The 21,384-nt window shown below is 46.0% G+C and overlaps 1 protein-coding gene across 2 annotated transcripts in view; it reads left to right on the forward strand.

Moving 5' to 3' along the window:
- TECPR1 (tectonin beta-propeller repeat containing 1) overlaps positions 1-21,384 on the forward strand; it is a 575,261-nt gene that overhangs the window by 219,475 nt on the left and 334,402 nt on the right. For both annotated transcript variants that reach the window (XM_086940729.1, XM_086940728.1), the window contains exons 10-11: positions 1,601-2,109; positions 20,633-20,778. In XM_086940729.1, the coding sequence (XP_086796855.1) occupies positions 1,601-2,109; positions 20,633-20,778 (655 nt within the window). The remainder of the gene's footprint in view (positions 1-1,600; positions 2,110-20,632; positions 20,779-21,384) is intronic.

The following is a 21,384-nucleotide window of genomic DNA, read 5'->3' on the forward strand; positions in this document are numbered from 1 at the left end:
ACACTATACACCCCTAATGAACAACCGGAAACAGTTTGTGGTGAGGGTCTTGGGTCTGGTGACAGCCGCTCCGGATCCTGAAGTAGTAGTGGGGGGTGACTTCAATCCAAGTCTATGATAACTCCCTTGACTGATCTACGCAAAGAGTTGGCCAAGCAGGTGCCTTCACAGATTCCAGGCTGGTCTGGCTCGCTGACATTGGCCTAACTGACACCTGGCACACCTAGCACCCTGCTTCAAGAATATACACAGTCTTTTCTGTGGCCCACCAGATACACACCTGCACTGACTATCTTCTAGTGTCCCGGCATACCCAACTGTCATTGAACTGGCGGCATTGTCTGATCACTCACCGATCACACTTACATTCGCTATCCCTGACAGGCGGGCCTAGGCCACCACTGGTGGCTCAATGCCAAATTGCATGCATACTATCCCACCCAAAAAGGCCATCATCAAACACGTCCTTGAAGATAATGACATGCCTGACACTCCTATCCCCCTTTGCTGGGAAACACTGAAAGTGGAGATCAGGGGGGCTTATCTCGCGATCTCCTCCAAGCTCAATTATGAGTGCTAGGAGAAGAAGCATGACTTAGAGACCCAGGTTTGAGACTTAGAAGAAGCCCTCAAATGCATGGGTGGTGCATACAGGATACATGGACAGCTGACCTTGGCTAAGGCACAACTCAAGGCGCCAGACTAGGATAATGCAGAGTACGCCCTACTCAGGACCAAGCAAAAATATTTTGCGGGGGGTAATACAGTGGGACGTCTTTTAGCTCATAAATTGAGAGGCCAGACCCAGAACCTCCAGAGCTCCTGGCGGATACCACAGGGATTGGTCGACCTGAAACAGACCCGCTTAATCCCTGAAAGGGGTTATAGCGATAATACCAAGCATCTCCTCCACCTCATGGACAAGACTAGATCATGTCTCTACCAGATAAGGCATTGGTAAGTAACTTGACCTTTACAGTGTATTATTTTCACATTCCTTCTCCAAACGCAAAATCATTTTCTATGATAAAACCTTTTCCCCTATGACCTCTTGCGATTTGGGCCTGATTATTTCCCTTACCCAACATGGAAAAACAGACCAGCATTTTATTGATGCGCAAAGGCTTCAGGTCAGAAAATGCCACGCCGAGTGCTGTGAACCATACATCGCTCCTTTCCCGTGACCTCTCTGGTGGGCTATAGCTTTTCACAACACCTCCCCAAACGTATTAAAAGAGGAGATAAACCTTACTATTCGGTAAGTGGATCTTTGCGCTGAAGTCCAGATTCATTATATCCCATTGATAGACTTAAATGTACTATTTTATCACTGTAGTTAAAACCTAAGAGTAAGATACATTTGTGAAATGGGCCCTGGCCTTACATGTGCTACATCTACTCCTGTGTGGGACTTATTGAGTCCTGGTGTGCATAAAGTGATGCAAGGGAGTAAAATATTAGTTTTACAGTTAGTAAAAAGAAGTACACAGGAAATAGTTGTTCCTAGATGGATATTTCCTAAAATGACCTGATGTTAGCGTGTGATATTGCAAGTACTGTTGCATAATGTATTTATATATCCCTTCTTGTTTTCCTACAGTGCTGGGTATTTCTTTGGGGATGAAGTCAAGGAACACTCTGATTCACCTGTCCATACTGACATCGACAGCTGCTCGGAAACAGAAATGCCCCCCTTGTTAAAGCAGCTGGAGATTTCTGCCTCACCTGAGAAGGAAGATGGAGAGAGGAGCAAGGACACACATGAAGGCGGAACAGACTTAAGCACAGCTCTGACTTGCGATTCTTCGCAAGAAACTCCATGCCCAGAGACTAGCAACCTTGAAAGTCCTCCTCTGGGCGCTGTAAGTCCTGGCTCGGCCCCTGCTGTGCCCAGGTGGACCAACATTGACTTGGTGGAGGTGCAGACCAATCCAGCAGTGTTAGCTCCTGCAGGCACGGAGACCTCAAGCGTGTCTTCCTTGGGGATCTGTTCCATTGGAGCTGAGGATCAGTACGAGGACGATGTGCACCCGCTGTGGCTTTGGGTATCCGGAGGAGAGTGCCTCGTGGACGCCCACACCACGCTGAAATGGTTCACCATGCATCCAGGTATTCTTCTTTCATACATCAGAATGAATGCACAGATGCATGCTTTGGTAAGGGAAAGCTGCCATCCAAAAATGCCCTTTATAGTATAAATTGATTTACTGCCAATATTGTATTCGTATTACAAATAATAAAATGTCCCAACATGGACATCCAATTACCCTAGCCCAACTCTAATTTCTATTGTTAGGCACTATCTACAGCATAATATATACACCACACATTTGTTGCACAAAAACCTTCAAACACATTAGTACGTATGTAGAGCACAGTAAAGCAGCCCAACAAAATACAATTGATTTTAAAAAAAACATGGTATTTTTATTCTAATCACAATAAAAAGAGGATTTAACCTTCACAGTTTTAAAACAATACACAGTCCATATACATAAAAAAGAAAACAGTAAGTCGATGCAGCGTTTCGGTGGAATTTCGATGTGTCACCTTCTTCAGGACAGTTTTCTCTAGCCTTCTACTAAGGACTAGTTGTCAAGCTTTAAAAATATAAGAAAGGTTCAACAATATGAAGGTTCAGGAAAATCTTCCGTATTGTAACCTTATTATAAAATCAATGCATTCGTAAAAGCTGTGCGTGGGATGCCACCGTATGAGGTATATTCAGATGTGTCACATCATTGTTATATAGATGTCTTGTATCTGGAAATGTGCTGTCTCTAGTCTTTATCGTGGTCGATTATGCACCAACTTTATATAGATGAGGAGCTACCCGCCTTAATCTCATTGGGTGCCTTTTAACAATTGGACGCCCTCCCTGCCTCTCCACGCACAGCTTCCGGGTTGAATATTGTATTTGTGCCAATTATATTCTTTATTTACTGGGGAAAAGTAAAATTACTACAGCAGTCCTACTACTGTAGAGGTAACATGTGGAGGAATACTTGTATGACTGAGTTCATCAGTACCCAGGAGTTTTAAAGATGTTTGGAGCTACTTTCTCGAATGTTTGCATGTTCAGTGACCTCTGTAAATTGCCTCAGACAGAACAGCCTGGTCTCTGGGCTTCCTTTACTACCGGAGCATGAGTCTATACTTTTTGTTCTCTGTTTCATGGGCAACACCTGTATTTACCACACAGGAAAACAGTTGAAGGATGCAAGTATAGTTTCAGTTTTGCTAGAATTCGTTTTAATTTTAGAAAGCACGTTTGTTTCAGCACCAAATGTGCGGCCTAGAGTAGCACATTGCCAGATGTGTAGCTTTGTGGATGTAGACAGTATTTAATTTGTGGCATCTATAATACCTTCTTTTCTGTCTTATTTGTAGTTTCATGTCAGCACCTCCAACAAGGCGCCACATATCATAAGTTTAATCACTTAAGAACTTGGTGTGATTGTTCCAATCAGATCTTTGTGATTGCAAATGATGTGTCATGGTCATTCTTTGCTTTTATTCCCAATGTCAGTATCCTGCAAATGTTCATTGGTATTAATCTTCACCAGCTGCTTCTTTTTTTTGTTACCTGGTTAGCATTCTCACCAGTCCTGCCTTCCTATCTTCCTATGAATCACTCTACTCTCCCACACTCTTTGACAGTATGCTGTCCAAAACTCTGACAAACATACTTCCTTAAAGTACTCCTGCACTTATAAGTCATGAAACACATGTTGGTAGATTTGCTTCAAGCAGAGGCGGCTGGTATTTGAAGGCGGTGGGGGACGGGTCGCAGGGGTGGGGGAAAGAGGGAATGACATTTTTTTTTAAACCACAGCCACACTCACCTGTCTGCCGCTGCCACCCGCCATCGCCACTGCTTCCTCTCTGTCTTCTTCCAGGTTTCGAGGGCAGGAAGCAGAATGCACCCAGCTCCCAGATAGCCAATCACATTGCTGTAAAGCAGCGTTGTAATTGGTCTGAGTACCATGGTACGGCACTCAGCCAAAGAATGGGAGGTTGGGCATGTTCTCCATGCAAGCTGTAATGCAGCCGGCATGGAGAACATGCAAAGTGCGCATGAATGTTTAACCGGCCCCAGAAGGCAGGCCAAATATTTATGCGCACTTTAGGGAGTGCAAACCACTCCTCCCCTCCCCTGCTGTGTCAGCAGAGCAGCCCATCCTGTCCGGCACGCAAAGCTTCTGCAACAAGGAAAACATAAAATGACTATAACTTAGTCATTATAATTGTATTTTTCCTTTAGTGACACTGCTTAAAATCAGTGGGGCTACGCTCCTCCCCATTAGCGGAGGAGCAGCCACTGGCTTCAAGACTAAGGCTTTTTGTTGTAAGAGTTTTGCCGGCACATGCATCATTGTCATTTGCATTCGCAAACGGTGCGAATCGCAAATTTCGGCCGTTTGCGAATGCAATTGACAAAATTGGGATGCATCATGTTTTTTGCAATTTTAGAAATCGCAGTGATGTTGCGATTTCTAAAATTGCGATTGCATTTAAGAAATCGCAATTTGCGATTTCTTAAATGCAATTCAAGAACATTTTAAATTTGCAAATTCCCAAATAGTGAGAGGTAAATTACCATGAAGTTGACCTTCATCGTAATTTGCGAAAACTTTCAAAAATGCACAAAAGTGCATTTTTGAAAGTTTCTTTTTACACACACACATGCACTTGGGGTATGTGTGTGTGAAAAATGCACTTAAAGTTATATTTCAGGGGTGCAGGGGGGGGTCTGTGGAATTTGACTAAAAAGCTCCCTTTTCCCCTGGTGTCCCATCATGCACCCTATCCACCCTGACATCGACCAGGCAAGCCGATCCTCCTACTTCAAGCACAAATCCCGTTGTACCCCCTCTTGCCTGCTCTCTTCCTCATAAAGCTGATACATGCTAAGAATAATGTCCAGCTACCATGTAACCTACGGGTTTCCTTCCCGTTCGATGTTTTTCCTTTAGACCAGAACAGAGTCAGTCGGATGGGTTACTCGGAAAACCCCCCCTCCCTAACTCTGTCACCGAACGAGCAGCTCTCGCTCGTCAATGATTTCCTAGTTTGCGAGGACAGCCACGGGTTGGGTTAACAACCAAGGGAAAACATAATCAAGCACACAAGACTGCCATGAAGAAGAATAGTTTACTACAGCCCATTCTCCTTCTTCCCCGCTGCACACACATACCATTGTGAGACCTCACCGCCCTTGTGTACGAAGTAAAGAACGCACAATGCCTCGTCCTCTCTACCTTTCCGACAGAAATGACCCTGTGACAATGCCTCGATTCTCTGTCCTCAGATACTAGCAACCCTGTAACTTGTTACCTCAATCACCTCGATGCAATATGTTTGTCTATGTGTAAATGCTATTCAGGTTATTCTTTAAACGAGAACAAGTATGCTATGTCTTCTGTATGATTACATCACGAATGATTGAATCAAGTCTAAGGGAAACTCCTTCTTTCTGATTGTACTCGTATTGTATAAAAGTGCTGATATGTTTCAAGCAAAGTAGACTACTCCTGAACCCGCTTGGTGAAGGAGCTCTCCCTTAACTCGACTTCTGGAATAAAACCCTTTCAACTCGAAGACCACGGACTCTGCTCCTCATTTTATGCATTACCATTTTTTTGGGTAATTATAGAAATTCCGAACGGTGTAAATAACTAGCTTTTTATTTACCACATTAATTGGCGCCTGAACAGGCACGCTCCCTCTTCCCTACGCGCCGGAGATGTAAGTCGGGTCCTTGTCCCTTCCATACTTTCGACGGACTTCAAGTGCACAACAGCGGGGTGTTCCCGCTAACTCCATCGAGACGAGGAGGAGGCAGACTGCGACTGATCATCCACACGAGGCGGTGAAGAAGATTGCGGAGCGTCCCAACCCAGAGCCTGACCAGTCAGAACGCCGAGTCCGAGGTCTTTGGAGCCCCGAATTCCTGCGCAAGCGTCAAGAGTCCGATGACCAGGTCTTCAAGTTTTGCTTCTTGGTGAGTACCACTGAGATAGTATAAAGACGGGTTCCATTTTTGGAAAACGGTAAAGACGTGTTTCATTCGTGAAACCGGTATGGTTGCACTATATTCTAGTGTATAAAGTGTTCGCTTTTGTTCTGTATATTCCAAGTCTTTTAAACCGTAATTTGTTGAGCTTAAGAATGCCTCTGTTTTCCAAATTACGTACGATCGGCACAAAAAAGAATCTATTAGAGAAACCAGTTAAAGTTCCGCCTAGAGATACTCCTGGATATTTCATGTACAACAAACATGGATTGAGTGCCATATTATTTTTAGACCTTTGGGTAGACTATACCGAGAAATTAGAGATGGTGTATAGGTGGCCTGCCACAGGTACATGGGATATAGAATGCATTATGAGAGTGGAGGAAGAGTTATGGAAAAGAAAGGCGAGGCCCTCACAGACAGAGGCCATTGAGTTATGGCGTAAGGAAGCGCATAGGAGGGCCCAGAAAGAACTAGGGAAAGTCGAGAAAAGTAAGAGAATGTCGGAACAGGCTAAAGAAAAGCAATTACAGGAAGAAGGTGAGAACGTGCTAGCTGAACAGGTAGAGAGAGAGAGAAATGCTCTTGTTACTGGTATTTATCCCGTTTTGTCTGAAGAAATTGTAGAAGAACACCCCAAGTCCCCAGTCAAAGTAATTCCCACTGCTCCCGAAAATGTCCTCCCTGCCTATCTGTCCGAACCACCCCCGCTTATGTAAACATGCCTAGAACACACCCGTCCACACGTGCTCCTGAACTAGTAGCCGATGGTTCAACCTCTGATTTAGGAGTGTCCGGGAACGGGGCTGAGGATAAAGACGATGTCCCGCCTCTTGAGTGTCCTTACGACCCCGAACCCGGTAATGGCCCAATGGCCACGATATCAGAGAGATTAAGACTAGCCGTGGGTCAACTCCAAAAGGTCCCTGATATAACGAAGCATTTCGATAGAGTTTACGAATTCATACGGACAGGTGAAGGTCCGGATACTCTGGTCCAGGTCATGAAAAACAGAAAAGTTCCCATCAGAGGACTGCTCCTGCGGTTCATCATAAATTGTCTGATCCGGAAACTAGACCCGTGTAATGGAAGCGTAGACTCTGAGTTAATAGACCTTAGTGACCAGGTGCACAGAGGAGCACACGATCTGGGACATCAGATCGACAAAGTAACGAAAAGACTGGTTAAGAAAATTGTCACCATTCACTCTGAAAAAGTCACACAAGAGGACGACTCAGAGGAAGATGATAGTCCGATACTAGATAGAATGAATTTCCTGGGTGTAGCGCGACATTGTCCTGGCCCCAAGTGGCGAACCCCGCGAATGTCGCAGAAAATTAAAAGATTAGATTCTTCTTCGGAAGATCTTTTTCAGTCCACTGAAAGAGCCCTAGATGAATGGATGGACAATGAGCCTCCCCTTACACAGCAAGAAAAAGAATTGGCCCGGTCTGCCACCCATTGGATATCACAGCATCGGGTATATGGCCCAGATATGATAGCGCAAATGTTTTTGGCTCTCCCCCGAGCAGAACAACGACTAGCAGGCATTTATATGGTCCAACACCTGGCTACCTTACACGAGAATAACTTCCACCGACCGGACAAACTATACAAATTGTTACAAGAAGTAGTGACAGATAGATGGAGGTCTCGGGGACCGGAATTGATTAACACCATTCTGGACCTGCGCCTCCGTTTCCTGCAACTTACTTTAGCTTCATCAGATCATGAACCTTACAGTATAGGCCAATATCCTTTACAAGAAGTCCACCCCATACCCCAGCCAGATGGTACACTGCAACGAGTACATGTGTATACTCCCCTAACCAAGTTAGAGATAATGGAAATGAAAAAGATGGTGCCCTCTCACGAAAAAGATCCCGGAGGATTTCACAGGGAGTTGAAAGATATCCTCCAAATGGGTAGTTTTACATATCCAGATATAATAATACTCCTTAAAGTAATTCTACCTACTGGCATATTTGACAAATTGAAGGAAAAGGATTGGGAGGTGGGTGGTAAAAAGATCACGTGGACTGCCCTAGAACAAGAAGAGACAGACAGAAAACCAGGTGAAGGTTTAGGTGAGCGCGTAAGAGAACTGCCCAGTCTCCTCATACAGGTCTTGCCTTTGTTGTTGACAACGAAAAAGGAAGATTTGGATGCCATTTCTGCCTGTAAACAAAAGCCAGACGAGGACACAGGTGATTACTACACCAGATTAGAGAAATGTTTTTCTATAAATAGTGGTCTCGCACATAGCAGCGAGGCATATCCTCATCTTTTTGTGTCCAAATTGGTGGACAACGCCTTACCCCCCATAAGGAATAGAGTGCTGAAAATTGAAAGTACCTGGCAAGCAAATAGTCCTTCACAAATGTTACAGATGTTACAGTACCACCACAACAGAATAAGGGAGGAACAGGAACAGGAAAAGAAGAGAGTGAAAGACACAAAAATGAAGGCACTGGTTGCGCAGACGGCACCAGTAAACACAGGCCCCAAAGGTAATGTGGGGGCCAATAAAGGTACTTGCAACTACTGCAAGCAGCAGGGCCATTTTGTGAAAGAATGTCCAGTTCTGAAACATAACATAGCGGCAGGAAAGACGAAAGAACGCCCTCACACTCCTAGAACAGGTAACACTCAGCAGCCCCAAACCATTACTCCGCCACAGGTTTAAACGCCCGCTACTGCTGCCACACAGATGTACCAGTACGCACAGTACGTCAGATTACCCCGAGTTTGAACCATGTGCATGAGACAGCCTTGAGAGAGAAAGTGACTTGCCCCTTATTCCAGTTCCAGTAGATCAGAAAGGTCCATATGTACAAGCTCACTTACTGGGACAAGACAGAAAATTCCTCATCGACACGGGGCGAGTAGGACTACCATAAGTCATAAGGAAGTCCCAGAGGTTCCTCTCTCTGGCTCACATAATATATCTCTGGGCTTTTCAGGAAAACCGATCATAAACAAAGTATCTGAACAAGTCTCTTTAGGAGTGGGTCCTCTGACACGTACTACTGATCTGGTCCTTACAGAAACGTGCCCAGAGAATTTACTAGGTATCAAGACACTCAAAGAACTAGGAGCAGTGATATGCTGTTCACCGGAAGGAGTAAAATTGTTCCTACGAGATTTCAAAGGACATTTCACAGTCAAAGAATTCGACCCCAGACTAAAAGACATCCCGCAACATTTGTGGGCAAAAAGCTCGACTGATGTCGGATACATGGACATCACCCCACATCAAGTCACGCTCAAGGAGGGTGTAGTCCTACTCCGTATACGACAATATAAGATTCCACCCGAGGCTGGACAAGCCTTACTAAAAATAATCCAAGAACTCATAGAGCATGGTGTGGTGATAGAGACCGATTCAAATGTTTGTAATTCTCCAGTTCTTCCAGTCCTCAAACGGACTGACCCTCAGGCACCCCCGGTCTACCGACTGGTGGTTGATCTCCGAGAACTGAACAAATGTGTGATCCCACAATATCCGGTGGTCCCAGATATTTCTTCACTATTGACTGCCATAGATCCCGAAGCTGCATTTTTCACAGTCATCGACTTGAAGAATGCGTTTTTCAGCATTCCTATACATCCCGACAGTCAATATCTTTTCGGATTCAGTTTAAAGGGATGAAGCTTCCGGTTCACTAGAGCTCCCCAAGGCTTTACAGAAAGCCCAAGCATCTACAGCCAAGCACTAAAAAGACAACTTGACAGTATCAATATGCCTGCCAACACAGCATTGATACAGTACGTAGACGACATCCTCGTCACAGCTAGGACAGAACCAGAATGTGAAAAAGCATCTCTCACAGTCCTACATTTCCTGACAGACAAAGGTCACAAGGTGTCTCCCTCAAAATTACAGTTCTGCGCACAGCAAGTAGCTTACTTAGGACATTTGCTGTCGAAAGAGGGTAGGCAACTAACACAAGAACGAATCCAACTGATTTCGACAATTTCACAGCCAAAGTCACAGAAAGAAGTTCGCGCATTCATTGGTCTCACTTCATATTGCAGACAATGGATCCCTCAGTATGCCCACATAGTCAAGCCACTTATACAGTTAACCACAGTGGAAGCAGCCACTCATACAACTCTCCCTTGGACATCAGAACACTCCCAAGCATTTGAAGCTCTAAAACTAGCCCTGTGTCAAGCACCAGTTATGGCAACCCCGAACTATAGCAAACCTTTTACCCTGTTTGTGACAGAACGTGACGGAACAGCATTATCCGTCCTCACACAAGACCAAGCAGGAAGAAACAGACCCTGTGCTTATTTTTCTAGCACATTGGACCCCGTAGCGCAAGCTTTGCCTGCATGCCTGAAATCCGTTGCGGCTACAGCCCTGGCCATAAGACAAAGCGATTCAATAGTGTTAGGACATCCCCTGATAGTACAAGTGCCACATGCTGTGGAAGTCCTTCTGAACAGAACACAGACCCAACACCTGACTGTAGCAAGACTGACAGGATACGAACTAACGCTCTTCCAGCCACACATAGAGATCAGACGATGCAATGTATTGAATCCTGCTACCCTTTTGCCCTCAAGCTCAGATGACACGACACAACATGACTGTGTGGAAATGATCGACGTAGTGACAAAACCAAGACAAGACCTAACAGATGTTGCACTCCCAGATCCTGATGTAACACTCTATGTTGATGGATCATGCATGAGGACAAGTGCTGGAGAGTTAGTAGCAGCCTATGCAGTAACAACGGACTGTAAAGTTATAGAGACCCAAAGAATTGACATTCTGTCAGCTCAAGCAGCAGAGCTCATCGCTCTGACACAGGCCTGCATATGGGCAAAACGATTGAAAGTGAACATCTATACCGAATCCCAATATGCATTCGGTGAAGTTCACAATTTTGGAGTGTTATGGCAGGAAAGAGGTTTTCTTACCTCACATGGGGCCAAGATACAGCATGGTCTCCTGATTCAAGCCCTACTAGATGCCATACACCTACCTACAGCCATAGCTATTCTGAAATGCAAAGCGCATACCAAAGCTACAGTCACCATATCTAAAGGAAATGACTTAGCGGACCAGACTGCTAAACAGACAGCCCAGAATCCATTGAACACATCAGACTCTCAGTTATCCACACAGACTGTCACTATGGTAGTGAGAGACCCCTTGAAAGATGTGCTAGACATTCAGACACATGCCACCGCAGATGAAATAAAGAAATGGACTGAACAAGGAGGGGTCCAGACAGATCAGGGTTGGATGACCAAAGACCGTACAGTGTGGTTTCTCCCTGATTCCATTGTGCAAGTCATAATTGACACGGTCCATAGCCCGGCCCACCTAGGCGAGAAAGGTATGCTGGATAGTTTACGGAACATCTGGTTTAACAAACATCTGAGAGCTGCAGCCAAACAAAAAGTAAAAACTTGCATGATATGTTGCCAATTTAACCCTGGTAAAGGTGTACCAGTAGAACAAGGTGGATTCCAGCCTCCTGATCATCCTTTCGAAGTCCTACAAATGGATTATATCCAGATGGACAGATGTAGAGGGTACAAATATGTGCTAGTGGTAGTGTGTACACTGACACGATGGACTGAAGCATACCCCGTCCCAGACTATGGTGCCCAGACAACCGCTAAGCAATTAGTGAGAGAATTCTTCCCCAGGTACGGGTTGCCAAGGGTCATTTATTCGGACAATGGACAGCCTTTTTCCTCCAAATTGATGGAGGCTGTTTCTCTTTTATTGGGATATTCCTGGAGATTCCATTGTGTCCTACACCCTCAGGCAGCTGGCCTAGTCGAGCGGCACAACCATACTTTGAAAACAAAACTAGCCAAAGTATGTGCAGAAAAAGGGATAGACTGGGTCACTGCCCTCCCGGTCGCTCTCTTTTATATGCGAATGGTGGCACATTCCCGGACGGGACTGTCCCCTTTCGAAGTAACATTCGGGAGACCTCCTAACATCTGGGGTGTCCCTTCTCCTAGAAAACTGACTGACATTGATTCTAATATGTTGACAGATTACCTGGCTTCCTTGATGTCTGCACTCCAATCTTGTCGTTCACAGGTTACAGCAGCATTTCCAGATCACACCACGCCTGGAGAACACGCCATCAGGCCCTGCGATTGGATATTGATCCGAAATTTCGATCGTACCAGCCCCCTGGAGAAGAGATGGACAGCTCCTAAACTGGTCCTACTGACCACAAGAACAGCCGTCAAAGTAGAAGGACGTAAAAGATGGCTCCACGCTAGCCACTGTCGGAAATTTTTTGGACCTACACCCACAGACACTGTACCCTGTTCAACAGCTACAAACGCCCCGGATATAATTTCACCAATTCCAGAACTCACTCCTCAACAGGAATACCGATCGCGGCTGCGATCTCACCAAAAACAGACTAAAGACATTGCACCTGATCATAACGCACCGGTGGCTAATTAAGCCCAGGAACAAGCTCTTGGTGAAGCGGCTGCTGGGAGACGTTTTGATCTCGTGTCCAGAGACATCTTGATATTAAATCCATAGACATTATGAGGAGAAATGACGCGGTGCGTCAATGGAAAAAGACTAATTATGTAATATTACTGCATAGCAGGTTCTCGATTTTTCTGTTTACAATGTTGCTTGTTTGCTGTGTAGCAGCCTGTCTAGGATGGATCTTATGTACAGTTTTCCCTCCACATTCTTCCACGTTTATAAAGAATACCACTATGCATTCCTATATTGATCTCCCCCCACACCTCGAGGACAGAAGAAAGGAATTTATAAATAATACATTCATTTCCACCCTCCATAAACACCAGCTCATAGTCAACAAGACAAACTGTTGGGTTTGTGGCTTGATGCCACATTCCGTGCATAAGGGAATGCCCTTTTTCTCCCTCCCGTTTGGTTATTCAGGATCCGCCCATGCCTTGGCCATGATATTCTCTGCCTCAGTCAGAAACATTCCCCCGACCAAATTGAAAAACGAAAGTAATTGGAACGAGGTAAAGACCAAAATAGTAAAGGCTGTTTCTAAAATGGTGGATCTCACTGTTACCTGGGGGAGGGCTGAAGATCACAAAAATATCAGTTACTCTCAGTTCCATGACATTGCTTCCTTCAGGGAAATGTTTTCCGTTGATCAAAGACGGACAGATCAAGGGGGTTGGGTAGTGATAGAACATACACACTGCCCGCTCCTGATTTTCCGACCATAGTAACTGCCCCAAACACCTATTTCATTTGTGGACCCCATGCACGCACCTGGTTGCCCCAAGGCTGGTCTGGAAAGTGCTACATCGCATTCCTATTACCACCAACTTACACAGCCCCTGCCAATTACCACCTGATTGACCCTCTGACCCAAGTTAGAAGACAACGAAGGGGGGTCATAGATGCAGAAGATACTACAGGACAAGAAGCTGGAGACTTCTTTAAAGGTTTTCTCCCTTTCTGGGGACCTATGGCAAATAGTCGCCACATCCGGCAACTAACCTGTGTAGTTCAGGCCGCCATAGATGAAACAACTGGCGCCTTAAATAACATTACAGCTGAGGTAGCTGCAGACAGGCTCATGACACTGCAGCACCGTATTATTTTAGATGTCCTGTTAGCCGACCGTGGTGGTGTGTGTAAGGTAATAGGGTCCAGTTGCTGTGTATTTATTCCGGACAACGCCCCATCAGTTTATTCTGCTATTTCCCGCCTTCATGTCCTATCCGACAAATTGGATATGGACACCGGCACATGGTCCCTGACCGGCTGGTTGTGGGATCTCCTGTCCACCTGGGGGTGGAAGGCACTAACAGTCCTAGGCCTCGTTTTGGCCACTATCTTCACCTGTTGCCTCTGTGTCCAGTGTGGCCCCGCCCTTTGTGGACTGTGTGCCACTTCCTGTACTCCTCGTCCACGAAACAGAGGAAAGAGAAATGAAATAATTATGTTACAGGAGCAAGTATACGACCTGATGAATATAGAAATTGATTAAGAATTTCTGTAATAGGGTTTCTATGGGACAAGGAGGGAATGTGGAATTTGACTAAAAAGCTCCCTTTTCCCCTGGTGTCCCATCATGCACCCTATCCACTCTGACATCGACCAGGCAAGCCAATCCTCCTACTTCAAGCACAAATCCCGTTGTACCCCCTCTTGCATGCTCTCTTCCTCATAAAGCTGATACATGCTAAGAATAATGTCCAGCTACCATGTAACCTACGGGTTTCCGTCCCGTTCGATGTTTTTCCTTTAGACCAGAACAGAGTCAGTCGGATGGGTGACTCGGAAAACCCCCCATCCCTAACTCTGTCACAGAACGAGCAGCTCTCGCTCGTCAATGATTTCCTAGTTTGCGAGGACAGCCACGGGTTGGGTTAACAACCAAGGGAAAACATAATCAAGCACACGAGACTGCCACGAAGAAGAATAGTTTACTACAGCCCATTCTCCTTCTTCCCCGCTGCACACACATACCATTGTGAGACCTCACCGCCCTTGTGTACGAAGTAAAGAATGCACAATGCCTCGTCCTCTCTACCTTTCCGACAGAAATGACCCTGTGACAATGCCTCGATTCTCTGTCCTCAGATACTAGCAACCCTGAACTTGTTACCTCAATCACCCCGATGCAATATGTTTGTCTATGTGTAAATGCTATTCAGGTTATTCTTTAAACGAGAACAAGTATGCTATGTCTTCTGTATGATTACATCATGAATGATTGAATCAAGTCTAAGGGAAACTCCTTCTTTCTGATTGTACTCGTATTGTATAAAAGTGCTGATATGTTTCAAGCAAAGTAGACTACTCCTGAGCCCGCTTGGTGAAGGAGCTCTCCCTTAACTCGAGTTCTGGAATAAAACCCTTTCAACTCGAAGACCACGGACTCTGCTCCTCATTTTATGCATTACCATTTTCTTGGGTAATTATAGAAATTCCGAACGGTGTAAATAACTAGCTTTTTATTTACCACAGGTCCTTTGGACTCCACCCCTGCACCCTTGAAATTGCATTCTCAATATGCGATTCGCAAATTGCGAATCGCAAATTGAGAATGACTTCCCATTCATTCCTATGGGCCTCTAGGCCCATAGGAATCAATGGGAAGGGATTCCTTAATTGCGATTCGCAAATTGTGAATTGCAATTAAGGAATTTTAAGAAATCGAAAAAAAATGTGATTTCTTTGTGCATAACCGTTTGCGATTTCTTAATTGTGATTCCTTAATTTTCACAATTAAGAAATCGCAAACGACAACAATGATGCATGTGGCCGTTAGACAATTGTTTACAGTAAGGTGGGCTGTACTGTGTTTCACAAGGTAGCGGAGGCATGGGTTTCACTACCCTTCTGGACTATATCCTGCCGTATAGAGTTCTGCATCTATCTGACCAGGGTCGGACTGGGAACACAAAGCATCCCTGACAATTTTGTCAGCACACTCCCCGGGGATGGAGGGGGTGCCAGTGTCAAGCACTGCTGCTTTTGTTACTGGGAGACCAATATTGCAGCACCACCGCACAACCCACCTCCAGTAACAAAATCGTTCCCCTCTGTCTCAAAACCAGCCCCCCACCCTTCCAGCCTCCTGGAGAAACGCCTGATGCCCAGTCAGTCCAGACCTGTGCCTGACTGAGATCTCCGTGCCTTCAGAGGAGATGGCCACTTCGGATCCTTTGAAGGCATTGTAGGTTTACTAAGCGGCCTGTCTTAATTCATGAAGCTGCTCAGCAAACAAACAAACCAGCAACGTGTGAGTTTGTTTTTGAAAAGCAAAAAAGTAATGTCCCTTACACCCTGAAAGTTTTCTCCCAGGATATGGGTGTCATATTTTTTATGCTTTACTGCTTGGACCGCCAGGCTTTTTCGGACAGTACCGAACAGGAAAAAAATACATCAGCATTTTTGCCCCAAGTAGGCAACACAGTCTGAGTTACTTTAGCCCCTTCGGCGCTCATGACGAACTGAGCTCGTCATGAGGCACAGTGGAGCTGTGCTCATGACGAGCTGAGCTCGTCATAACTGCCGCGGAACGCCCACACGGGGATAATTCCCCTGCTGCGCTGTGCGTTCCATTAAGTGGGCGGAGTTGTGACGAGCTCAGCTGGTCAAGAGCACAGCTCCACTGTGCAGCTTGACGAGCTGAGCTCGTCACATGCACCTGCCCCGCGCGCGGCCCCTCTCCCCCCTCACCGCGTGGGAATTAGTCCCGCAGGGAAGGGGTTAACTGATTCCTCAACATCCATCAGGCTGTTGGTCTGAGGTTCCTGCCGGCATAGCCCAGAGGAACACTGCCGAAGGAAACATGATGGACGGCCCATCTCTAAATAGAGGTGGAGAACAATCAGTTTGGTGGACAGGTTGCTTTGTCCGTTAAATTCTAAATAACCCCATTAGTTATGATTAATATATATGTGGCACATAATTATTATAGGTCAACAAAGGGAGAGACAGGGTTCAAGGGCACTCTCAGTCCCCAATTAGTAGATACATCAACAAAGGAAGAGTGTCCGACAGTGTGGCGTAAAAATAGAGATAGCACGTAAAAATATATACAGCCAAGTCAAGTCAAGTCAAGTCATAAAATTTGTATAGCGCACTACATACCCAGAGGGTTTCAAGGCGCTTAGGAGGGGGAGGGGGATTATTTGTCAAATATCCACGTTTTAAGCTGTTTTCTGAACGCTAGGTGATTCTGGGTGAGGCGAAGGTAGGCGGGGAGTGAGTTCCATGTTTTGGCCGCCAGGTATGAAAAGGATCTGCCTCCCATGGTGGTCTTGTTGATGCGAGGTACAGTGGCGAAGGCTTGGCTGGAAGAGCGAAGTTGGCGGGAGGGGGTGTAGAAGGACAGTCGAGAGTTGAGGCAATCTGGTCCGATATCGTAGAGTGATTTGTGATCCTCTTATTGACGGGTAGCCAGTGGAGGTCTTTAAGGTGACCAGAGATGTGTTCGTTGCGTGGGATGTCTAATATGAGCCTGGCTGAGGCGTTTTGGATTCGTTGTAGTTTCTTCTGGAGTTTAGCGGTGGTGCCTGCGTAGAGAATGTTTCCGTAGTCCAGTCGGCTCGTGACTAGAGCGTGGGTGACTGTTTTCCTTGTTTCGGAGGGGATCCAGCGAAATGTTTTTCTGAGCATGCGAAGAATGTTAAAGCAGGAGGAGGATACGGCGTTGACTTGTCTGTTCATTGAGAGTGAAGAGTCCAGGATGACGCTGTTGTGGGCGTTGTTGTCAAGTCGATCCTTGAATGCTGTTTTCTTGGCCTTTCGGATTAGTTGGTGGTGGATGCGGGTGGCGCTTTTGAAGGTGTCCTTGTTGCTGGTGGATGGGTCTTTTTTCCAGGCCTTTTCAAGGGAGCGGCACAGTTTCTTGGACTTCTTGAGGTCATCGTTGAACCAAGAGGCCTTCTTGTTGCCACGTTTGTGTTGACGTTTTTTCAGTGGTGCTAAGGTGTCGGCGGTGTTGGATAACCAAACGGTGAGGTTGGAGGCGGCTTCGTTGGCGTTAGAAGAGAGGGCCGGGGAGGTTCGAAGGAGCGATGTGGAGATCTGATCCGAGGTGATTTTGTTCCAGTTTCTTTGTAGGGTTGGTTGGAGGTGGATGATGGGTTTCGGCTTGTTGTAGGTGAAGTGAACGCAGCTGTGGTCAGTCCAGAGGAGATCCGTAGTGTGGCTGAAGGAGACATGGTTGCTGGAGGTGAAGATGGGGTCGAGTGTGTGACCTGCGATGTGGGTGGGGGAAGTGACCAGTTGGTGAAGTCCGAGGTTGGCGAGGTTGTCCACGAGGGTGGCGGTGTTGCGGTCGTTGATCTTTTCAATGTGGAAGTTGAGGTCTCCTAGAAGGATGTAGTCTTTGGAGGGGAGCGCGTGTGGGGTGATGAAGTCCGTGATGTCTTCACTGAATTTTGCGCGTGGTCCTGGCGGTCTGTAGAGGAGGGTGCCTCTGAGTGTGGTCTTGGGGTCGATGTGGATCTGGAAGTGAAGGTGTTCGGAGTTGGTGAGGTTGGCGTCAGAGCTAGTTGTGATGCGGATTGATTTCTTATGGACGATAGCGATTCCTCCTCCTGTATGGTCTGTGCGGTCCTTGCGTGTGATCTTATAGTCATCAGGGATAGCGATGGCGATGTCAGGGGCGGAGGAAGCGTTCATCCAAGTTTCCGTTAGGAAGGCGACGTCTGGAGAGATGGTGTCTAGTAGATTCCATAGGTCGATGGCGTGTCTGTGGATCGAGCGGGTGTTGAGAAGGATGCATTGTAGGTGGTTGGGGTCGGGAATCTGTGTTGTGGTCGTAGCGGAGATGTTGTCGGTGCAGCTGAATTTGCAGGAGTAGCAGGAGAAAGGTCCATGAGTGTGTCCAGGAGCGGCTTGGACGCAGTTGGGGACGCGACCGGGGTCAAGGGCTAGGAGGGCGGCGGCATCGTAGGAAATGCGGGGGGGCTGGGCAGTGCGAGGGGCAGGGGGTCTGGCGCTGGGCGCGGTCCAGGCGCGGACGGGCGTAGACGGGCTTACCTTTGGCGCACCTTCGGCGCGGCCGTAGCGCGTGGACGCTGCGCGTTGGGTCATTAGTCATAAATGGACACAGGAGGGGGCGGAGCGAGGGAGGGGCCGCAGGGAGGTGTGATCGGGGAGGGGGGCGGGCTTGCAGGCACAATAACAAACAAAGAAAATGGCCGCAACAACACAGCGCTAGCACCACGAAATCGTCACAGCACAAGTGGGGAAAGTTATTGCAAGAGTGGGCAGAGGCACCTCTAAATGTGTGAGCAGCAGTTAGAAATTATAGTAAACCTTAAAAAACGCAGCAGGCAAAATAGCGAGTCACTCGAGCGATGTGGGCGGAGCTTACAGCTGATTAGCGCTATCGGAGTGCAAGAAAAAAATTCATGGTTTTTTCAAGAAACCCTCACTCACCCTAGTGGTGACATGCTTCATCATCGGGTCCACTGGGGAGATCGAGTACCTCCCCAGTGTGCTACGACGCCAGGAGACTGCGGAGCAGGTTTTGTGAGAGTGAAGAGTGAAAAACAAAGGGTGTGATTAAAAATGTCAGAGGTTGTCCCAAAAAATCATTTATTTGCTGGTCAACTTGACATATTAAAATTAAGAACTATGTGCAGGGAAACTAACCAAACAAAATATAGGTGTTTCCCTGTTAGGGGAAGGTCAACATGTTTCTGCCCTTTAAGTGTTTGAATTTACAGGGCTTTCGTCAGGACCAGTAAGCGAGTGTTGCCTCGACAGGTATAGGCGCGCTAAGGCCTACCCTGCCGTAGGCGGTGAAAGTTAAAAAGTTGTTCTATGTGTAAAACGAGATCCAGCGGGGGACAGCTAGGTGCCGAGAGGGTGCTGAGCGTTGCGGGCGGTGTGCCATTGTCGCTCCCACCCCCCCCCTGAATCTATGGGGCGTGGCTCACATTGAATACAAACTTCTGGGCTCCTCGCAATAGAGGAAAATCCCCTAGCCTTTTGGTTTGTATCTCATGCACCAATTTTTACACATAGAACAACTTTTTAACTTTCACCGCCTACGGCAGGGTAGGCCTTAGCGCGCCTATACCTGTCGAGGCAACACTCGCTTACTGGTCCTGACGAAAGCCCTGTAAATTCAAACACTTAAAGGGCAGAAACATGTTGACCTTCCCCTAACAGGGAAACACCTATATTTTGTTTGGTTAGTTTCCCTGCACATAGTTCTTAATTTTAATATGTCAAGTTGACCAGCAAATAAATGATTTTTTGGGACAACCTCTGACATTTTTAATCACACCCTTTGTTTTTCACTCTTCACTCTCACAAAACCTGCTCCGCAGTCTCCTGGCGTCGTAGCACACTGGGGAGGTACTCGATCTCCCCAGTGGACCCGATGATGAAGCATGTCACCACTAGGGTGAGTGAGGGTTTCTTGAAAAAACCATGAATTTTTTTCTTGAAAGCTAGGCCAGCTTTTTGAACAACTACAGCTGGCTGTATATATTTTTACGTGCTATCTCTATTTTTACGCCACACTGTCGGACACTCTTCCTTTGTTGATGTACATAATTATTATAGTCTAATGACCAGGCAATTAACTTTGATCGAAGTGCCTCTGACATTGCTCCTAGGTGTGACTTTACACTTAAAAAGATTTTTACATCCTGCTGATATTGCACTGCTGCGAATGAGATTTTGCTCCTAAAAGTGATTTTGCATGAATGTGTAAGTGATCTTGCATCTACCAGTGTTTCCACAATCCTGTTGACGTTCCACTAAAGGTGGTTTTGCATTTAGATATGTTTGGTCCTAAATGTGATTTGTGCTCCTAAAAGCGTCTACCCGCTGTACCGATTTGACACTAATATTGATTTTGAGCTTGAATGTGCTTTTGTGCTCTTAAATGGTATACCGTATTGGTCCAGTCTTTGCACGGAGATTGGTTCTTCCCCTAAATGTGTTTTGCACCTACACTTCTTTTGATGTCTTGAGGTATTTTACTAATTGTGACTGTATCACAGTGCAGGTATTTGCTTTGCTTCCCTTCTAATCTGAGTAGAATAGTTTCCACTAGCACAATTGGAGACAACCTGTACAAATTGCTTGATAATTGACACCTAAATTAATGAGGCAGTTTTCCATTGCTCCCAATCTAGGTTTGGCATCCTCTGTGCAGTCACTTTCTTGGTCCATCACTCCGGCACAGACTGCAGTCTGGCGAAAGCAGATACTTCAGCAGCTGAATGAACGAACAAAGCGCGAGGTAGAGAGTTTTAGCCATTACGAACAAGCAATTGAACAGGTAAGTTCAAATGATTATCTTCTGTTCGATATCTACAATTCACGATTATTCCCAATCAAGAGGTTATTGAATGCCAAACTCTAAACTAGCCAGGTCCTTCAGCTAAATGAAAACTTGCATGATATTTTCTGTCATCTAATTATAAGGACATTTTATAAAATATCCTTGTGATACTGGTTGCCGTTTGCTTCTTCTAAGTAGGGGATGAAACAAAGCAGAGGTAATCTATCAATAAAAGGTACATCTTAGTTTGAAGAGCTTATGGGAAAATATTACCAATTTGTCCATCCTCTTACTTGTTCAGCTCTATCATTATCATATGATGTTGATGCCCTTTTAGTATGTTTTTGCCCTACTTTCACTCTTTGCCCTGCTCAATGTAGGCCTATTTCCCAGAATTTGACCTGCATCCTATCCTCCCAGTGACAAAGCAATGTTGCACCCTGTGTCATTGGTGTTCTCTTCCCATTTTTGACAAGAAATCGCTTCCCGCTGGTGAACGAGTAAAAGTGTATGATCTTCATGCAAACTTTGCTTGCAGAGTTTTAATTTCTGATTCTTTGTGCCTTTATGTGCTTTTAAGACACCACATTTTACTCACCATGT

This window comes from Lissotriton vulgaris, chromosome 10 (genome assembly GCF_964263255.1).
Source record: "Lissotriton vulgaris chromosome 10, aLisVul1.2, whole genome shotgun sequence".
NCBI lineage: Eukaryota > Metazoa > Chordata > Amphibia > Caudata > Salamandridae > Lissotriton > Lissotriton vulgaris.